Below are 14,914 nucleotides of genomic sequence, written 5' to 3'. Positions count from 1 at the left end.
TGCATTACAGAGCCCGAAGGGCATCACCAGATACTCATAGTGCCCATCTCTGGTGTTAAATGCCGTTTTCCACTCGTCCCCCTCACGGATGCGAATCAGGTTGTAAGCACCCCGCAGATCTAGTTTCGTAAACACTCTAGCTCCCCGAAGCCTATCGAAAAGCTCAGATATCAACGGCAAAGGGTACTTGTTCTTAACTGTGATAGCATTAAGACCCCTGTAGTCTATGCATGGACGTAGTTCTCCATTCTTCTTCTGCACGAAGAAGAACCCTGCCCCAGCAGGTGACACTGACTTCCTAATGAACCCTCTTGCCAGATTCTCTTGTATGTACTGAGACATTGCCTCCGTTTCCGGGAGAGATAACGGATAGACTCGACCCCGGGGAGGCTCAGCACCAGGCAAGAGATCGATAGGACAGTCATAGGGGCGATGGGGCGGAAGGGTCTCCGCCGCCCTCTTGGAGAACACGTCTGCATAAGACCAATATTGCTTGGGGAGAGAGGATAGATCTGCAGGTACCTCAGTAGTAGCAACCTGAACGCACTCTCGGTGACACCTACCCCCACATGATTCACCCCATCCCAGAATTCTGCCTGAGGACCACTCGATGTGAGGAGAGTGGTACCGTAGCCAAGGTATCCCCAACAGGACCTCATCAATACCCTCAGGAATGACGAGCAGAGAAATAATCTCCTGATGGGATGGCGACAGGGACAGAGTAACAGGGATGGTCTGATGTGTTATCTGTGCGGGGAGTGTCGACCCATTCACCACTCGTACCGTTACTGGTTGGGATAGCATAACCAGGGGTATTGCGTGACGTTGGGCGAAGGCAGAAGACATAAAATTGCCCTCCGCCCCAGAATCCACGCAGAGGTCTACCGAGTGGGAGGATGAGCCAAAGGTAATTGTCTCCTTAAAGGACAATTTGGAGGCAAACGTCGCAGTGTCTAGTGCACCTCCACCTACTACCACTAGACGCTGACGTTTCCTCAACCGCTGATGACATCTGGTGGCAAGATGTCCTGACTGTTGGCAAACCTGGCAACCCTGGAGTGCACGAGCCGTCTGGGACTTAGATCCCGCTCGTGACACCACCTTAGGTTCCTGGAACTTAGGAGCCTGAACTGGAGATTCCAAAGGTTTGGCGAAGGTGGGAGCCAGCCGAAACCTCTGCCTACACTTGGCTCGCTCTAACCTCCGCTCGTGAAAACGGAGGTCAATGCGAGTAGATACTGCTATTAACTCCTCCAGTGTGGCGGGAATCTCCCTAGTGGCCAGAGCGTCCTTAACGTGGTCAGCCAGCCCCCTCCAAAATATAGGGATAAGGGCTTTATCCGACCACTCCAGCTCAGATGCCAGAGTGCGGAAATGGACGGCAAAAAGGCTGACCAAGGACGAGCCCTGAGTCAGTGCCAACAGTTGGAGCGCCGTGTCATGGGTGACACGAGGTCCTAGAAAGACCTGTTTCAGAGTGTTCAGGAATAACGGAGCACTCTGCACCACATGATCGCCACGCTCCCACAGCGGCGTAGCCCACTGCAACGCCCTGTCCGACAATAAGGAAATTATAAAGCCCAAGTTAGCCCGCTCTGTAGGGAAACGAGAGGCCAGAAGCTCGAGATGTATTGAGCACTGACTCACGAAACCCCTACAGGACTTACTGTCACCAGAAAATTTCTCTGGTAGCGGGAGGCGAGATAGCGTCGGTACAGGAGCGGCAGTGGACAAGGTAGCTGCAGCCACACTTGCAGCCTGAACAGCGACAGCAGTAACATCCACAGCTGAGGTTGAACGCTCAAGAGCCGCCAACCTTCCCTCCAGCTGCTGGATGTACCGCTGTGAACGCTGATCGTCCGCCATTTTACAAGCCAGACCCTGGCGCTAGTATTCTGTTAGGACCGGCGGAACGCACCAAGACAGATGATAAAGGTGCGTTCGCAGTCCGGGGTCCACCGTGCAGGTGAGAACCTGCTGCTAGCAATTAGCAGACAATATGGCGGTACACTAAAGTATACACGCGTGGGTTAAACCTCACCCAGCGTGAAGAAAGCGATCCTGTTAATTCACAGGACCGCAGTACCGCACTAGTGCGCGAGCAAGTGGTCAGCGGACTTAACCCCAGAAGGGATTGGAGCCCGATTAGACCCTTGCTGGCGTAACACCGCAACTGGGTGTGTAGAGAACCTTAAGAAATCTATATGCACAAGAGTGCGAGCGATGCCGCACTAACGGACGCCACTAACCACCCAGACTCGGGTATGGAAAGCGCAAGGCAGGCGCACGGCGCCGTACTGGCAGGCACAGCTACAGGACGCTGTGATGTGTGTTTAGTGCTGTAGGCTAAGTCGGGCGCTAGGTAGCAGCCATACACCTTCCGCGAACAGACATTCACTAGGGTAGGGGTTTCCAAGGACGACTTGCACTCACAACATACACACATAAGCAATTGTAAGACAATACTAGCGCATGGCCGTGCGGTCATGCGCAGTTTATATAGCAGCAGCACAGGAAGTGGCCACAGCACTTTTGCCCTTCTAGGACCTGCCAAGAGGACCAATGGAATGTGCTGCAGAGCCTGAGCACATGACCCTCGATCTCCAACGGGAGACCTTACGCTGGGCATGCTCAGTACATGCAGACAAGGACTTAGTCCCAGAGAAGTCCGCTCGCTGCTGACCAGCACTGACTTTAAAGGCAGAGACTGGAGAAGCAGCACTAACTCTCAGAACAGAGTGAGAATGAGCAAGACGCTGGGACCGACGTCCTTGCTGAGCAGGCTCCACTGCGGCTGGACAAGAATGGGAGACCGCAGCGGAAGTGGCCCGAGATTCCCCCTGTGCAGAAGCGGGAACTCGACCCCTAACAAAGTGTGCTTCAGAAAAAGAAACAGACACTTATCTTTGCTGAACTGGCAGCTAAGCAGGTGTTATGATCTGGTGGCCTAGGAGCAGCATGAGACGTACTCTGGAGAAGGTGGTACCTTTACTGACCGCAAACCCTGAACTAGCAGCGCAACTAGAAGTAGCCGTGGGGGGTACCTAACACTCCCTAGACCCCTCGACACCGCCTAAGAACTAACTACCCCTAAAGACAGAAACAGGAAAACTATCTTGCCTCAGAGAAAATCCCCAAAGGATAGACAGCCGCCCACAAATATTGACTGTGAAAGGAGAGGGAAATAACATATGCAGACATGAAATCAGGATTTAGCATAGGAGGCCATACTAGCTAAAAAGGAAGAATAGGACAGAGTACTATGCGGTCAGTATAAAAACACTAGAAAATATCCACCACAGAAAATACAAAACACCACATCTGACTAAAGACATGGAGGGTATATCTGCATCTCCAGAGACACAGCTAGGCTGCAAAACATCCTTCACAGACAAAGCTGGACAAAACAAAACAAGAAAATGCACAGACTATAAGGTCCACAGCAGGTGGACAGCAAAAACAAGGCCAGAACTTATCTTTGAAGAAATAAACAGCAGACCAGGAGAGACCAAGAATGGATGTGAATCCTCCAAAACAATGGACAACTGGCACTGACAAAGGATAAAGCAAGACTTAAATAGCCCAGCGAAAATTACAAAAAATGGATACACCTGATAAATGCTGCGATCCAACTACCGCAGCACTACCACTCATAACCACCGGAGGGAGCCCAAGAGCAGAATTCACAACAGCAGGTGAGGCCAGGCAGAGATCCAATACTTCCAAAGAAACATTGACAACTGGCCAGGGCTAATGAATCCTGCACACTTAAATATCCCAGTCAGAACAGCAATTAGCAGATACACCTGGCCAGGACTGTGACTCAGAGACAACTGCATTCCCACCTACCACCACTGGAGGGAACCCAAGAGCAGAATTCACAACACATCTCCACCACCCCAACACGTTTTGTCTCAATACTTCATCAGGATTCAGGAGGCGTGTTTTCCTGGATTTAGCTAGCGTGATAAGGCAAAGGACACTACGTGATATGATATATATATTGGCGTACCCATTTTTTGTCATGTCCAGTGGTATTTTTGTTAAACAATTTTAATATTTAACATAATAAAATGATTTTATGGGTTTATACTCTGTTGGTTATTTTTTAACCTTTTTGTCTTGATCATATCTTATGAATTTAATTACCCATAAAACTTAGTGGGCTTTCTTTAATGTTTGTACTCTGGTGATCTATTTACTGTATGTACCGAAGGTGGTTGTAATCCTATATTTAAGTAAATATAATAATCTTTAATTTTTTAGTGAGCAGTTCCAAGCACAAGCTACCAGAAGATTTTTAAGTCACTTGTTTTAATTGCTTTATCCTCTTTGATAACTTGACACAGTTAAATGAAGCTCAAAAGAATCTTAAAAAACTGAACATATGCACAATAAGTCATTTTTAAATTGCAGGGTATATGTTAATTCTTCTAAAGCATTTATTTAGCACTTTTTCAAGCAGGTTCCAAGTCATACACTACTGAAGAAGACCTTCAGCCTGTCATTCTAGTAGCAGACGTGACCAGTTAATGCATAGGGCAGCATGAATGACTAATGTGGACCTGGGCAATGTTCTGCTGGGAAATCTTGGGTCCTGATATTCATCTGGATGTTCCAGTGATACATACTATATATCTAAATGTTGTACAAACCAAGCCTATTCCTTTATGGCTGCTGTATTCCCTAAAGGCAGTGGCCTATTTCATTAGGCTGCTCTGCGAGACACATTACCCTATCAGTCAGAAGAATGATTTGAGGAACATGATAGAGAATTCAAGGTGTTGACTTGGCCTCCAATTCTTAATTTAATTGAGCATCTGGGCTATGAGCTGGAAAAATATGTGTAATTCATAACGTGTCTACGTCAAAACTTCATATTAGGATCTGCTGCTAATGTAATGGTGCCAGATACTATAAGAACTATTAACTTCTGGGATCCACACCTCAATAGGGCTGAGTTTTTTTGTTGGCATGGGAAGAGCCTACAAAACAGTAGGCAGGTGATTTTAAAGAAGCGGTCACATTTTTTTTCTATCCTTGAACCTCACCTGATTATATCTATGCTTATTTACATATGGTGATCTCACTTCCCTGCAGTTCAGCATCCTTTTTGCTTCTTATCCACCTCCATCTTATTTCCTAGATTGTAATCTGCATTTTATTCCTCTTTGATCTTTTATAAATCCCATGATGATTAGTACCGCATCACATGAGCAGCTATAGCAAGTAACATCTAAGTCTGACTATCCTCTATTAAATCAATTAATAGATTATAAGCATACAGTATGTAGAATGAACTATGATCTTATAGATTACAACAGTGTGAAAGGAGCTGTGCAGTCACAATCAGTAACTGCGATAGGAGTTTCTGTCCGCCTACCATGCAGAAAGTGTGTGGTACATTTTATACAGATTCAATAAACAGGTGACTGAGATGATGAACCCCTTCAGAGAACATAAAGTCATGCAATTCCTAGTCACATGGTCCAATTGAAAGTAAGGAATCAATGTTTTGGCTGATCAATATACAGTGGCTGCGAAAGTATTCACCTATTCACACTAGGCTTTTTACCTATTTTGTTATATTGCAATCTGTGTTTAAATATTTTTGTAATCCGATTTGTTTGTGATGCATCAGCACTAAATTGTCTAAGTTGGTGAAGTGAAGTGAGAAAAATATAGGCATTAATTAAACTTATGGGATCAAATACAAAAAAATGGCATGTGCATATGTATTCACCTCTTTTGCTGTGAAGTCCCCCAAATTTCTGGTGTAAACAATTACCTTCATAAATCACAAGCTTAGTGAAAGGAAGTCCACCTGTGTGCAATCTAAGTGTCACATGGTCTTTTAGTATATACACCTTTTCTGAAAGGCCACAGAGGCTGCAGCACCATTAAGCATGAGGCACCACTAGCCAAACAACACTATTAACCCCGAGGAGATCACTAAGCAAGTCAGGGAAAAAGTTGTTGAGGTTCCAAGATAGGGCTGGGTTATAAAAAAAATCCTACTTTCTGATGATCCCCAGAAAACCATCAAATTATCATCAAATGGAAAGAACATGGTCCAAAAACAAACCTTTAAAGAAAGGGCAGCCCACCAAACCGCTCAGCTTGGACAAAGAGGACATTAATCAGAAAGGCCAGAGACCAAAGGTAACCCTGAAGTAGCTCCAGAGTTCCAAGCAGAGACTGAAGTCTCTGTCTATACGACCACAATATGTTGCACACTCCGTAGAGGTGGCCTTTATGGAACAGTGGGAAGAAAAAAAGCCTTTACTTAAACACAAAAACTGTAAGGCTCAAATTGAGCCAAAAGACATGTGGGGGGACTCTCCGTGGGGAACTATCCAAACATATGGAAGAAGATGAGACCAAAATTGAACTCTTTGGCCACCAAGTTAAACGCTATGCCTGGCGCCAAAACAGCATAGCCGATCACCCCAAGAACAACATCCACACTGTGAATCATGCTGGCATCATCATGCTGTGGGGATGTTTTTCATCAGCAGGGACAGGAAAAATGGTCTGAGTCGAGGGTAAGATGAATAGTGCAAAATACAGCGGGTTTTTTTGTGCTGCCAGAGCATGCACCAAACAGGGTTTTTCTTGAGCAAAACCTGTTTCAGTCTGTTGGTTATTTGAGACTTGGACGGAGGTTCACCTTCCAACAAGACAATGATCCAAAGCATCCTGCTAAAGCAACACTCGAGTGGTTTATAAGGAATGTTTTGCAGTGACATAGTTAAAGCCCAGATCTTAATCCAATTGAGAATCTGTTGTCAGACTTGAAGATCGCTGTTCATCGAAGGAACCTAACCTGAAGGAGCTGGTGCAGTTTTGCTTTGAAGCATGGGCAATAATCCCAGTAGTAAAATGTGGAAAGCTCATAGAGACTTATCCAAAGCAATTTGCGGCCGTAATTACTGCAAATGGAGATTCTACAAAGTACTGCCTTTAGGGAGGTGAATAGTTATGCACACTGAAGTTGTCAGTAATTTTGCACTATTTGTTGTTTGCTTCACATTTTCAGTTGTAAGCATGTTCTTTACATAAACTGATGCAAACCCTCAAAAAAACTGTGAAATTCCAGGTTGTGAGGTAGCAAAACAAGAAAATTGAAAAGGGGTGATGGGTGAATACTTTCGCAAGCCACTGTACACAGTAACATGTTGAAGTTTGGGTACTCCTGGTCAAAATTACTGTTATTGTGAACAGTAAGGTAAGTTGAAGATGAAATGATCTCTAAAAGGCCTAAAGTTAAAGACGACATATTTCCTTTGTATTTTAAGTTCTTCAAGACCAAGCAAAATTTCATTGAGAGCTGTTGGTAGGATTGCTAGAGAGGCAAATTAGAACCCCCGCTTGACTGCAAAAGACATTCAGAAAGATTTAGCAGACTCTAGAGTTGTTGTACATTGTTCTACTGTTCATAGATATCTGCACAAATATGACCTTCATGGAAGTGATCAGAAGAAAACTTCTCCAATGTTCTCACCATAAAATTAAGTATCAGAAGTATGCAAAAGAACCTCTAAACAAGTCTGATGCATTTTAGAAACAAATTCTGTGAACCAATGAGGTTAAAATAGAACTCTTTGGCCACAATGATCAAAGGTATGTGTGTAGAAAAAAGGGCACTGAATTTCAGGAAAAGAACATCTCATCAACCATTAAGCATGGGGGTGGATCAATCATGATTTGGGGTTGTGTTGCAGCCAATGGCAGAGGGAACATTTCATGGGCAGATGGAAGATTGGATTCAATTAAATTTTAACAAATTCTTGATGCAAACAAAACACCATCTGTAAAAAAAAGCTGAAACTGAAAAGAGGATGGCTTCTACAAATGGATAATGATCCTAAACACACATCAATATCGACAATAGACTGCCTAAAAAGGCGCAAGTTGAAAGTTTTACAATGGCCCTCACAGTCCCCTGATCTAAACATCATTGAAAATATGTGGCTAGACCACAAAATAACAGTGCAAACAACACGGCCCATGAATCTCACTGAATCTGAAGAATTTTCCAAGGGAAAATAGATGAAAATCCTCATACCAGAATTGAAAGACTCTTGGCTGGCTACCAAAAGCGTTTACAAGCTGTGGTACTTGCAAAAGGGAGTGCAACTAGGTACTAACCAAGGAAGGTGCCCAAACTTTTGCATAGGCCCATTTTTGTTTTGGTAATTTTTAAAATGTGAAATATGAAAATATATATTTTTTCCTGAAGCACATACAGTATGAAATGCTTCATTAACTTTAGCAGTTTTAGAGATCATTTCATCTTCAACTTGCTTAACTAATTACTACTAGATGGTGGCCCGATTCTAACGCATCGGGTATTCTAGAATATGTATGTATGTATATAGCAGCCACATAGTATATAGCACAGGCCACGTAGTATATAGGAGTACTATGTGGCCTGTGGTATATACCATGTGGCTGCTATATACATACATAAATATTCTAGAATACCCGATGCGTTAATATAGGCCACGCAGTATATAACACAGCCCACATAGTATATAGCAGCCATGCAGTATATAGCAGCCACGTAATATATACCACAGCCCACATAGTATCTAACAGTGGCCACGTAGTATATAGCACGCAGTATAGAACACAGGCAAGTATTATATAGCAGCCATGTAGTACATAACGCAGTATATAACACTGGCCACGTAATATATAGCACAGCCCACGCAGTATAGAACACAGCCCACATAGCATCTAACACTGGCCAGGTAGTATATAGCAGCCACGTGGTATCTAACACAGCCCACATAGTATTTAGCAGTGTGGGCACCATATCCCTGTTAAAAAAAATAATTAAAATAAAAAATAGTTATATACTCACCCGGCGGGATCCAGCGTAGATCCAGCGGACCTCTGGCGATGCGCGCGGTTGCCACCATCTTGCGTTCCCAGGATGCATTGTGAAATTACCTAGATAACTTAGCGAGACCGCTAAGTCTTCTGGGTAATTTCGCAATGCATCTCTGGGACCGGAAGCTGGCGGGAGCGCATCGTCGAACTACGGAAGGTGAGAATAGCAGGTTTTTGTTTTTTTTTATTATTTTTAACATTAGATCGTTTTACTATTGATGCTGCATAGGCAGCATCAATAGTAAAAACTTGGTCACACAGGGTTAATAGCGGCGGTAACGGAGTGAGTTACAGCGGCATAACGTGGTCCGTTACCGCTGGCATTAACCCTGTGTGAGCGGTGACTGGAGGGGAGTATGGAGCGGGCGCTGACTGCGGGGAGTATGGAGCGGGCGCCGGGCACTGACTGTGGGTAGTATGGAGCGGGAGCCAGGCACTGGCTGTGGGGAGTATGGAGCGGGCACCGGGCACTGACTGTGGGGATTATGGAGCAGGCGCCGGGCACTGACTGCGGAAAGTATGGAGCGGGCGCCGGGCAATGACTGTGTGGAGTATAGAGCGGGTGCCGGGCACTGACTGCGGGGAGTATGGAGCGGGCGCCAGGCACTGACTGCGGGGAGTATGGAGCGGGCGCCGGGCACTGACTGCAGGGGAGTAGGGAGGGACTAATCGGACCATGGCCATCGCTGATTGGTCGCAGCAGCCATGACAGGCAGCTGGCGAGACCAATCAGCGACTTGGATTCCATGACAGACAGAGGCCGCGACCAATGAATATCCGTGACAGAAGGACAGACAGACAGACAGAAAGACGGAAGTGACCCTTAGACAATTATATAGTAGATAACAGCAATTTTGACAAGGGGTGACCAAACTTTTACATGTCATTGTACATATAGTGAATAGAAAATGCTTACATACCCCTATTACGATACCAAGTTTTTGTATTGCAAAATAATCATGCCAAGAAGATTTTTTTCTACTTTTCATGTCACCACAATTATTTGTAGAAAGTACTTGATAGAATAAAATAATTTGAAAAAGAAGATAAAAATAACAAAAGTAAAATAATGTGGTTGCATTCAGAATTAGCCAATCAAATTTCAATGGATGTTGAATAGTATTCAGTACACAACCGCCATAATTTACTGTGATTCCGATCGATTAATCATATATAAAGTTTAGATGTTCTAGTAAGACAGTTTCTTAGTTGCATTATACAGCAAAAGCCACAGTCCATAAACAGCTTACAACACAGCAATGGGATCTTATGGTTGAAAGTTATCAGTCAGGAGAATGGATCAATGTGAAGATGGTCATCAAGAAGTGGCTTCAAGAGTAACGGTTGTTTTAATTTTTATTTAATAAATCAGTACTACACATAAAATATGAAGTTTTGAAATATATCTTATCATAGAAATCTGATTCTTTCTCCTCCTGGACTGATCTTTCATTCTCAAAACCATCAATTCTTGGGTAAAATCTGCATTCAGTGGAGACAGATTGTTACATTACTGAGATAAGAGATGGGATGTGGATGGGAGAGTGAGGATGAAGGAGCTCTAGCTCTTCCCTCCTTCTCTCCTCTTCCCTCTACATAGAATCTTATTAGTAGCAACTACCATCTTCTATCTCAGTAATGTAACAATCTGTCTTCACTAAATACAGATTTTACCTGAGAATTGAGAATTTTGAGAATGAACGATTAGTACAGGAGGAGAAACAAGCAGATTTCTCTGATAACAAATGTTACAAAATTGCTTATTTTCATGTGTACTATAAAACAGAAAGTAAAATGATAGTTGCTCATTAACATTGGCACTAACATGACATTGTCAAGAACTGGATGTCCCTCAAAAAGTGACAAAAAATCAAGAAGAAAAATGGTCCATGAGGTTGTCAAGAGCCGCATTAACAGGGAGGCAGAGATTTCTGGCAAGTACTGGTTGTGCACTGCATGTGACTATAATTTCCAATATTCTTCACATGTCTGGCATGTTGGGTAGGGTGGCAAGATGGAACCCTTTTCTTAGAAAACATAACCATCCAAACCCAACTATTATTTTGCCAAAACCTACATTAAGTCTGCCAAAAGAATGTGGGAAAGTGTGCTATGGTCGGATGATTCAAAAAGATATGTTTGAAGCATAGGCAACACTGTGCAGCAGCAAAAGAACATCATACCTACAGTGAGGCATGGTGGAGGCAACATTATGATTTGCGGCTACTTTTCAGCCACTGAAACAGGGACTTTGGTAAATGTGGAGGGAATTATGAACAGTTCCAAATATCTGTCATTTTTGCAACAAAACCTTCAGTCCTCTGCTAAAAACTTGAAGATGAAGAGAAATGTTACCTTTCCATGCCACAATGACCGTAGGCATACCTCCAAAGCATCAACAGAATGGCTTCACTAGAAGAAGATCATAGTTTTGGAATGGCTAAGTCGTCATTGCCCAAACCTGAATACAAGTGAAAATCTGTGGGTTGAGCTGAAAAGGGCACTGTACACAGGAGATGCCCTCTTAATCTGACAAATTTGTAGCACCACTGCAAGGAAGAATGGATAAAGATTGCCAATTCTAGATGTGCCATGCTGATAGACAACTGCCCAAAAAGACTGAATGCTGTCAGAAATTCAGGAATTAGTTTAAGTATGTGCATATTGATGCAATCACATTATTTTAGTTCTTTGCTCATCTTTTTCCACCCAAAAAGATTTCATTGTTCAGTTGAATTGTGCAGAGGATAGGTGACATTAAACGTAGAAAAAATTGCGAAATTATTCTTCTTGGCATGATTTTTTAAAACGATAAACATTTGGCATTTTAATAGGAGAGTGTGTACATTTTTTTATCCACGGTTTATATGTACAGTATATACAAGTAAAAGTTTTAAAGTGGGCACCATCCAAAAAAATCTTAGCTATAAATGTTGTGGGTTCACTACCAAGCATGTAATATATATACCATAAAGAAAGAAGAGCAGCACATGCACAAACACGGTTGGAACACCACAATTCAATAGTTTCAAAATATATCAAATTTTATTTAAACACAAGAAAAGTACTGCACACAGTTAAAAACATCTAAAAAGCTACTCCAACAAGTAGATGTAACATGGAATTTTGGTTACATCTACTTGTTGGAGTAGCTTTTTAGATGTTTTTAACTGTGTGTAGTACTTTTCTTGTGTTTAAATAAAATTTGATATATTTTGAAACTATTGAATTGTGGTGTTCCAACCGTGTTTGTGCATGTGCTGCTCTTCTTTCTTTATGGTATGTACAGTATATACTTACACCCCAATATTTTAACACTAGCATCTGGACTATATATATATGTATACATAGTCTAGATACAAGTGTTAAAATATTGGGATGCAAGTCAGTGTCATTGGGCGCATTATGCTTTCAATCCTTACTCACTTTGATTATAATGTGTTCCTTACAGCAGCTTTAACATAGTGCAGCAATGAACTTTTGAGTTCAGCTTGTATTTTTTTTTTTTTAGAGCGCTGCATAATTTTGTGTTCACTGATGCAATGCAGAACTAGAAACAGCTGTTGGGTTTTAGGCTATTAAATGATGTCACTATAGTTAACATGATTAATGCTGGAGGAGGTGTTGTCGATATGCAGGCTGATACATGTGGTAGTATGATTATCATTACTACACACTTTTATAGATATATATCACGTTGTGGAAATAATTGATATTTTTTTGAGTTACTTACCCTCACAAAGCTGGCTGGAAACCATCCTTCTTCGTCATCTATCTGACCCCACCACCAGTCCTTATTAGAAGCATCTAGGACCTTGATGACGTCTCCAGCTTTAAATGCCAACTCCCGGTTGGCCATGGTGACGTGATCCCATGCTGCCTCAGCACTGACAATAGATCCACCGCTGATCAGCTGCAGAGACAAGACAGGGTCATCAGTTTTATTTAGCTCAGCAGATTTTGCTATTGATATATAATAAAATAACATATTAATTTCAAAACACACAACATACCACAAAATACAGTAAGCAAATGACTGTTGCAGTATGGCACGAGCTAACCTAGTGCTCGCCATCAGAATCCCAATCGGCACATTCACAGGGTGACATGCAAATCTGATGTCAGGCGGCAACACAACATAAAAACAGAAACATTTCAGCTTAGGGAAATAAGGCAAAGAAGGAAGCAATATGAACGAAATGGCGCGTGCTGATCCATGCAAATATATTCTTACAATGGAGCGGTGTGCATCGGGGTAATGGTACTAGAGTTGCCACTATACAGTTCATAAAGTTCAACAAACTATTTCCAACATGCATTCAATTGTATGGACTGCACAATTCATCCAGTCTATTTCAACCAACAAAAATATAAAACTATAGAAGCCTTTCCCACTTTCCCGGCAGCATTATACGTAAAGGAACTTTCTTTCCCTCACTTTCCAAAATTGCTACACAAGTTATTGTTCATATGCCTGTCTTTCCTGAAATAAAAACCAGACTCTAGATTATTCTGAAGTAGTTGTCCTGGAATTAAAAAAAGTATTATGCACAATTATCATAGTTTCATCGTTTTTAAGATTGATCATAGCTATTAAATCAGTTGAGTTTTATCTATAGCTTAACATGTTGATCCAGAAGAAGGCCAAAAAACCTATGACGCAAATGGTAATTGCCCCATATTAGGAGAAAAATTGCTTCCCGACTCCACATACTGTATGGCAATTAGACTAGTTCCCTGGATGAATGTTCCATCACAGAATCTCGTACCCATAACCTGGAATTTTACATTTTTCAAGAAAGGCATCCAGGCCTGGCTTGTACTTTTGGAGTGAATCAACCATTACAACATCATGGGCAGAGAGTTCTATAATCTCACTGCTTTTACAGTAAAGAGATAGAGGATGGCCCCTTGTCACCGTCACAGGCCTAGGTGTAAATAGATCATTAGAAAGATCTCTGTACTATCCCTTCATATATCTGTACATTGTAAAAATGTTGGCCCTCATTTTTCCAAACTGAATAACCCAAGTTTGATAACCTATCTTGGTATTACAGTGCTCTCATTCCCTTAATAACCTTGGTAGCTCTTCACTTCTCTACACCCATCTTATACATTGGAGCCCAAAATTGTGCACAGTATTCTAAGTATGGCTGCACTAATGATTTGTATAAAAGCAAAACTATGTTCTTGTCATGAACATCTTTGCCTCTTTTCATGCATCCCATGATTTTATTAGCCTTGGTAGCAGGTGCTTTCCAATGGTCACTAAATTTGAGTTTGCCATCCACCCATATATGCAAGTCTTTTTCATTAAAAGTTTTACTAAGTGTTTTTATAATTTAGTACATAATTCTACATTTTATTTCCTCTGCCCAAGTGTAGTCTAGTATCATCTGTAAATATTGAAATTCCACTATGTATACCCTAGACGAGATTATTACTGAATATTTTAAATAGAAGAGGGCCCAATACTGACCCCTGTGACGCTCTATTGTTAACTGTGACCCAATTCCAGTGTGTTCCATTAATAACTACCCTCTTTTTCCTATAACTGAGCCAACTGTTTACCCACCTCTACATATTTTACCCTAGTCCCATTACCGTCATTTTATGTACAACCTTTTCTGTGGCACTATATCAAAAGGCATTGAACAGGCCAGGTAGACAACATCTACTGCTTAACCCTGGTCGAGTCTGGAAGTTGCCTCCTTATCAAAGTTGTTTAGATTAGTTTGACAGGATCGATTTGTGTGAGGTCCTTTGGACTCATTCTCAATTACTCAGAAGCAACTACGACCTCTACCCTCTCTAGATCTAGGCCTCGGCTGATGTTAGATGTCTCTGGTACATGCACGAGGCAGTGTAATCTATGATGAGAAGTACATATACTGTACAAGCCTTGAATCCCTAATATGCTCCGCACTAAGCAAAGATGACAATAATGATGGCTAGGAATCATGGAGTTGGGCCATTTTCATTGCTGTTCCTCACTTTCTGGCGTTTATCTGTTTAC

The 14,914-nt window shown here is 42.3% G+C and overlaps 1 protein-coding gene across 5 annotated transcripts in view; it reads right to left on the bottom strand.

Moving 5' to 3' along the window:
- The window catches only part of ARHGEF9 (Cdc42 guanine nucleotide exchange factor 9), a 626,906-nt gene that overhangs the window by 185,310 nt on the left and 426,682 nt on the right, over positions 1-14,914 (bottom strand). For all 5 annotated transcript variants that reach the window (XM_069747208.1, XM_069747209.1, XM_069747210.1 and 2 more), the window contains one exon: positions 12,632-12,811. In XM_069747208.1, the coding sequence (XP_069603309.1) occupies positions 12,632-12,811 (180 nt within the window). The remainder of the gene's footprint in view (positions 1-12,631; positions 12,812-14,914) is intronic.

The sequence above is a fragment of the Ranitomeya imitator genome, chromosome 2 (genome assembly GCF_032444005.1).
Source record: "Ranitomeya imitator isolate aRanImi1 chromosome 2, aRanImi1.pri, whole genome shotgun sequence".
NCBI classification, from domain to species: domain Eukaryota; kingdom Metazoa; phylum Chordata; class Amphibia; order Anura; family Dendrobatidae; genus Ranitomeya; species Ranitomeya imitator.
The sequence above is the reverse complement of the archived record's forward strand: the minus strand, read 5'-3'. Positions and strand labels throughout refer to the sequence as shown.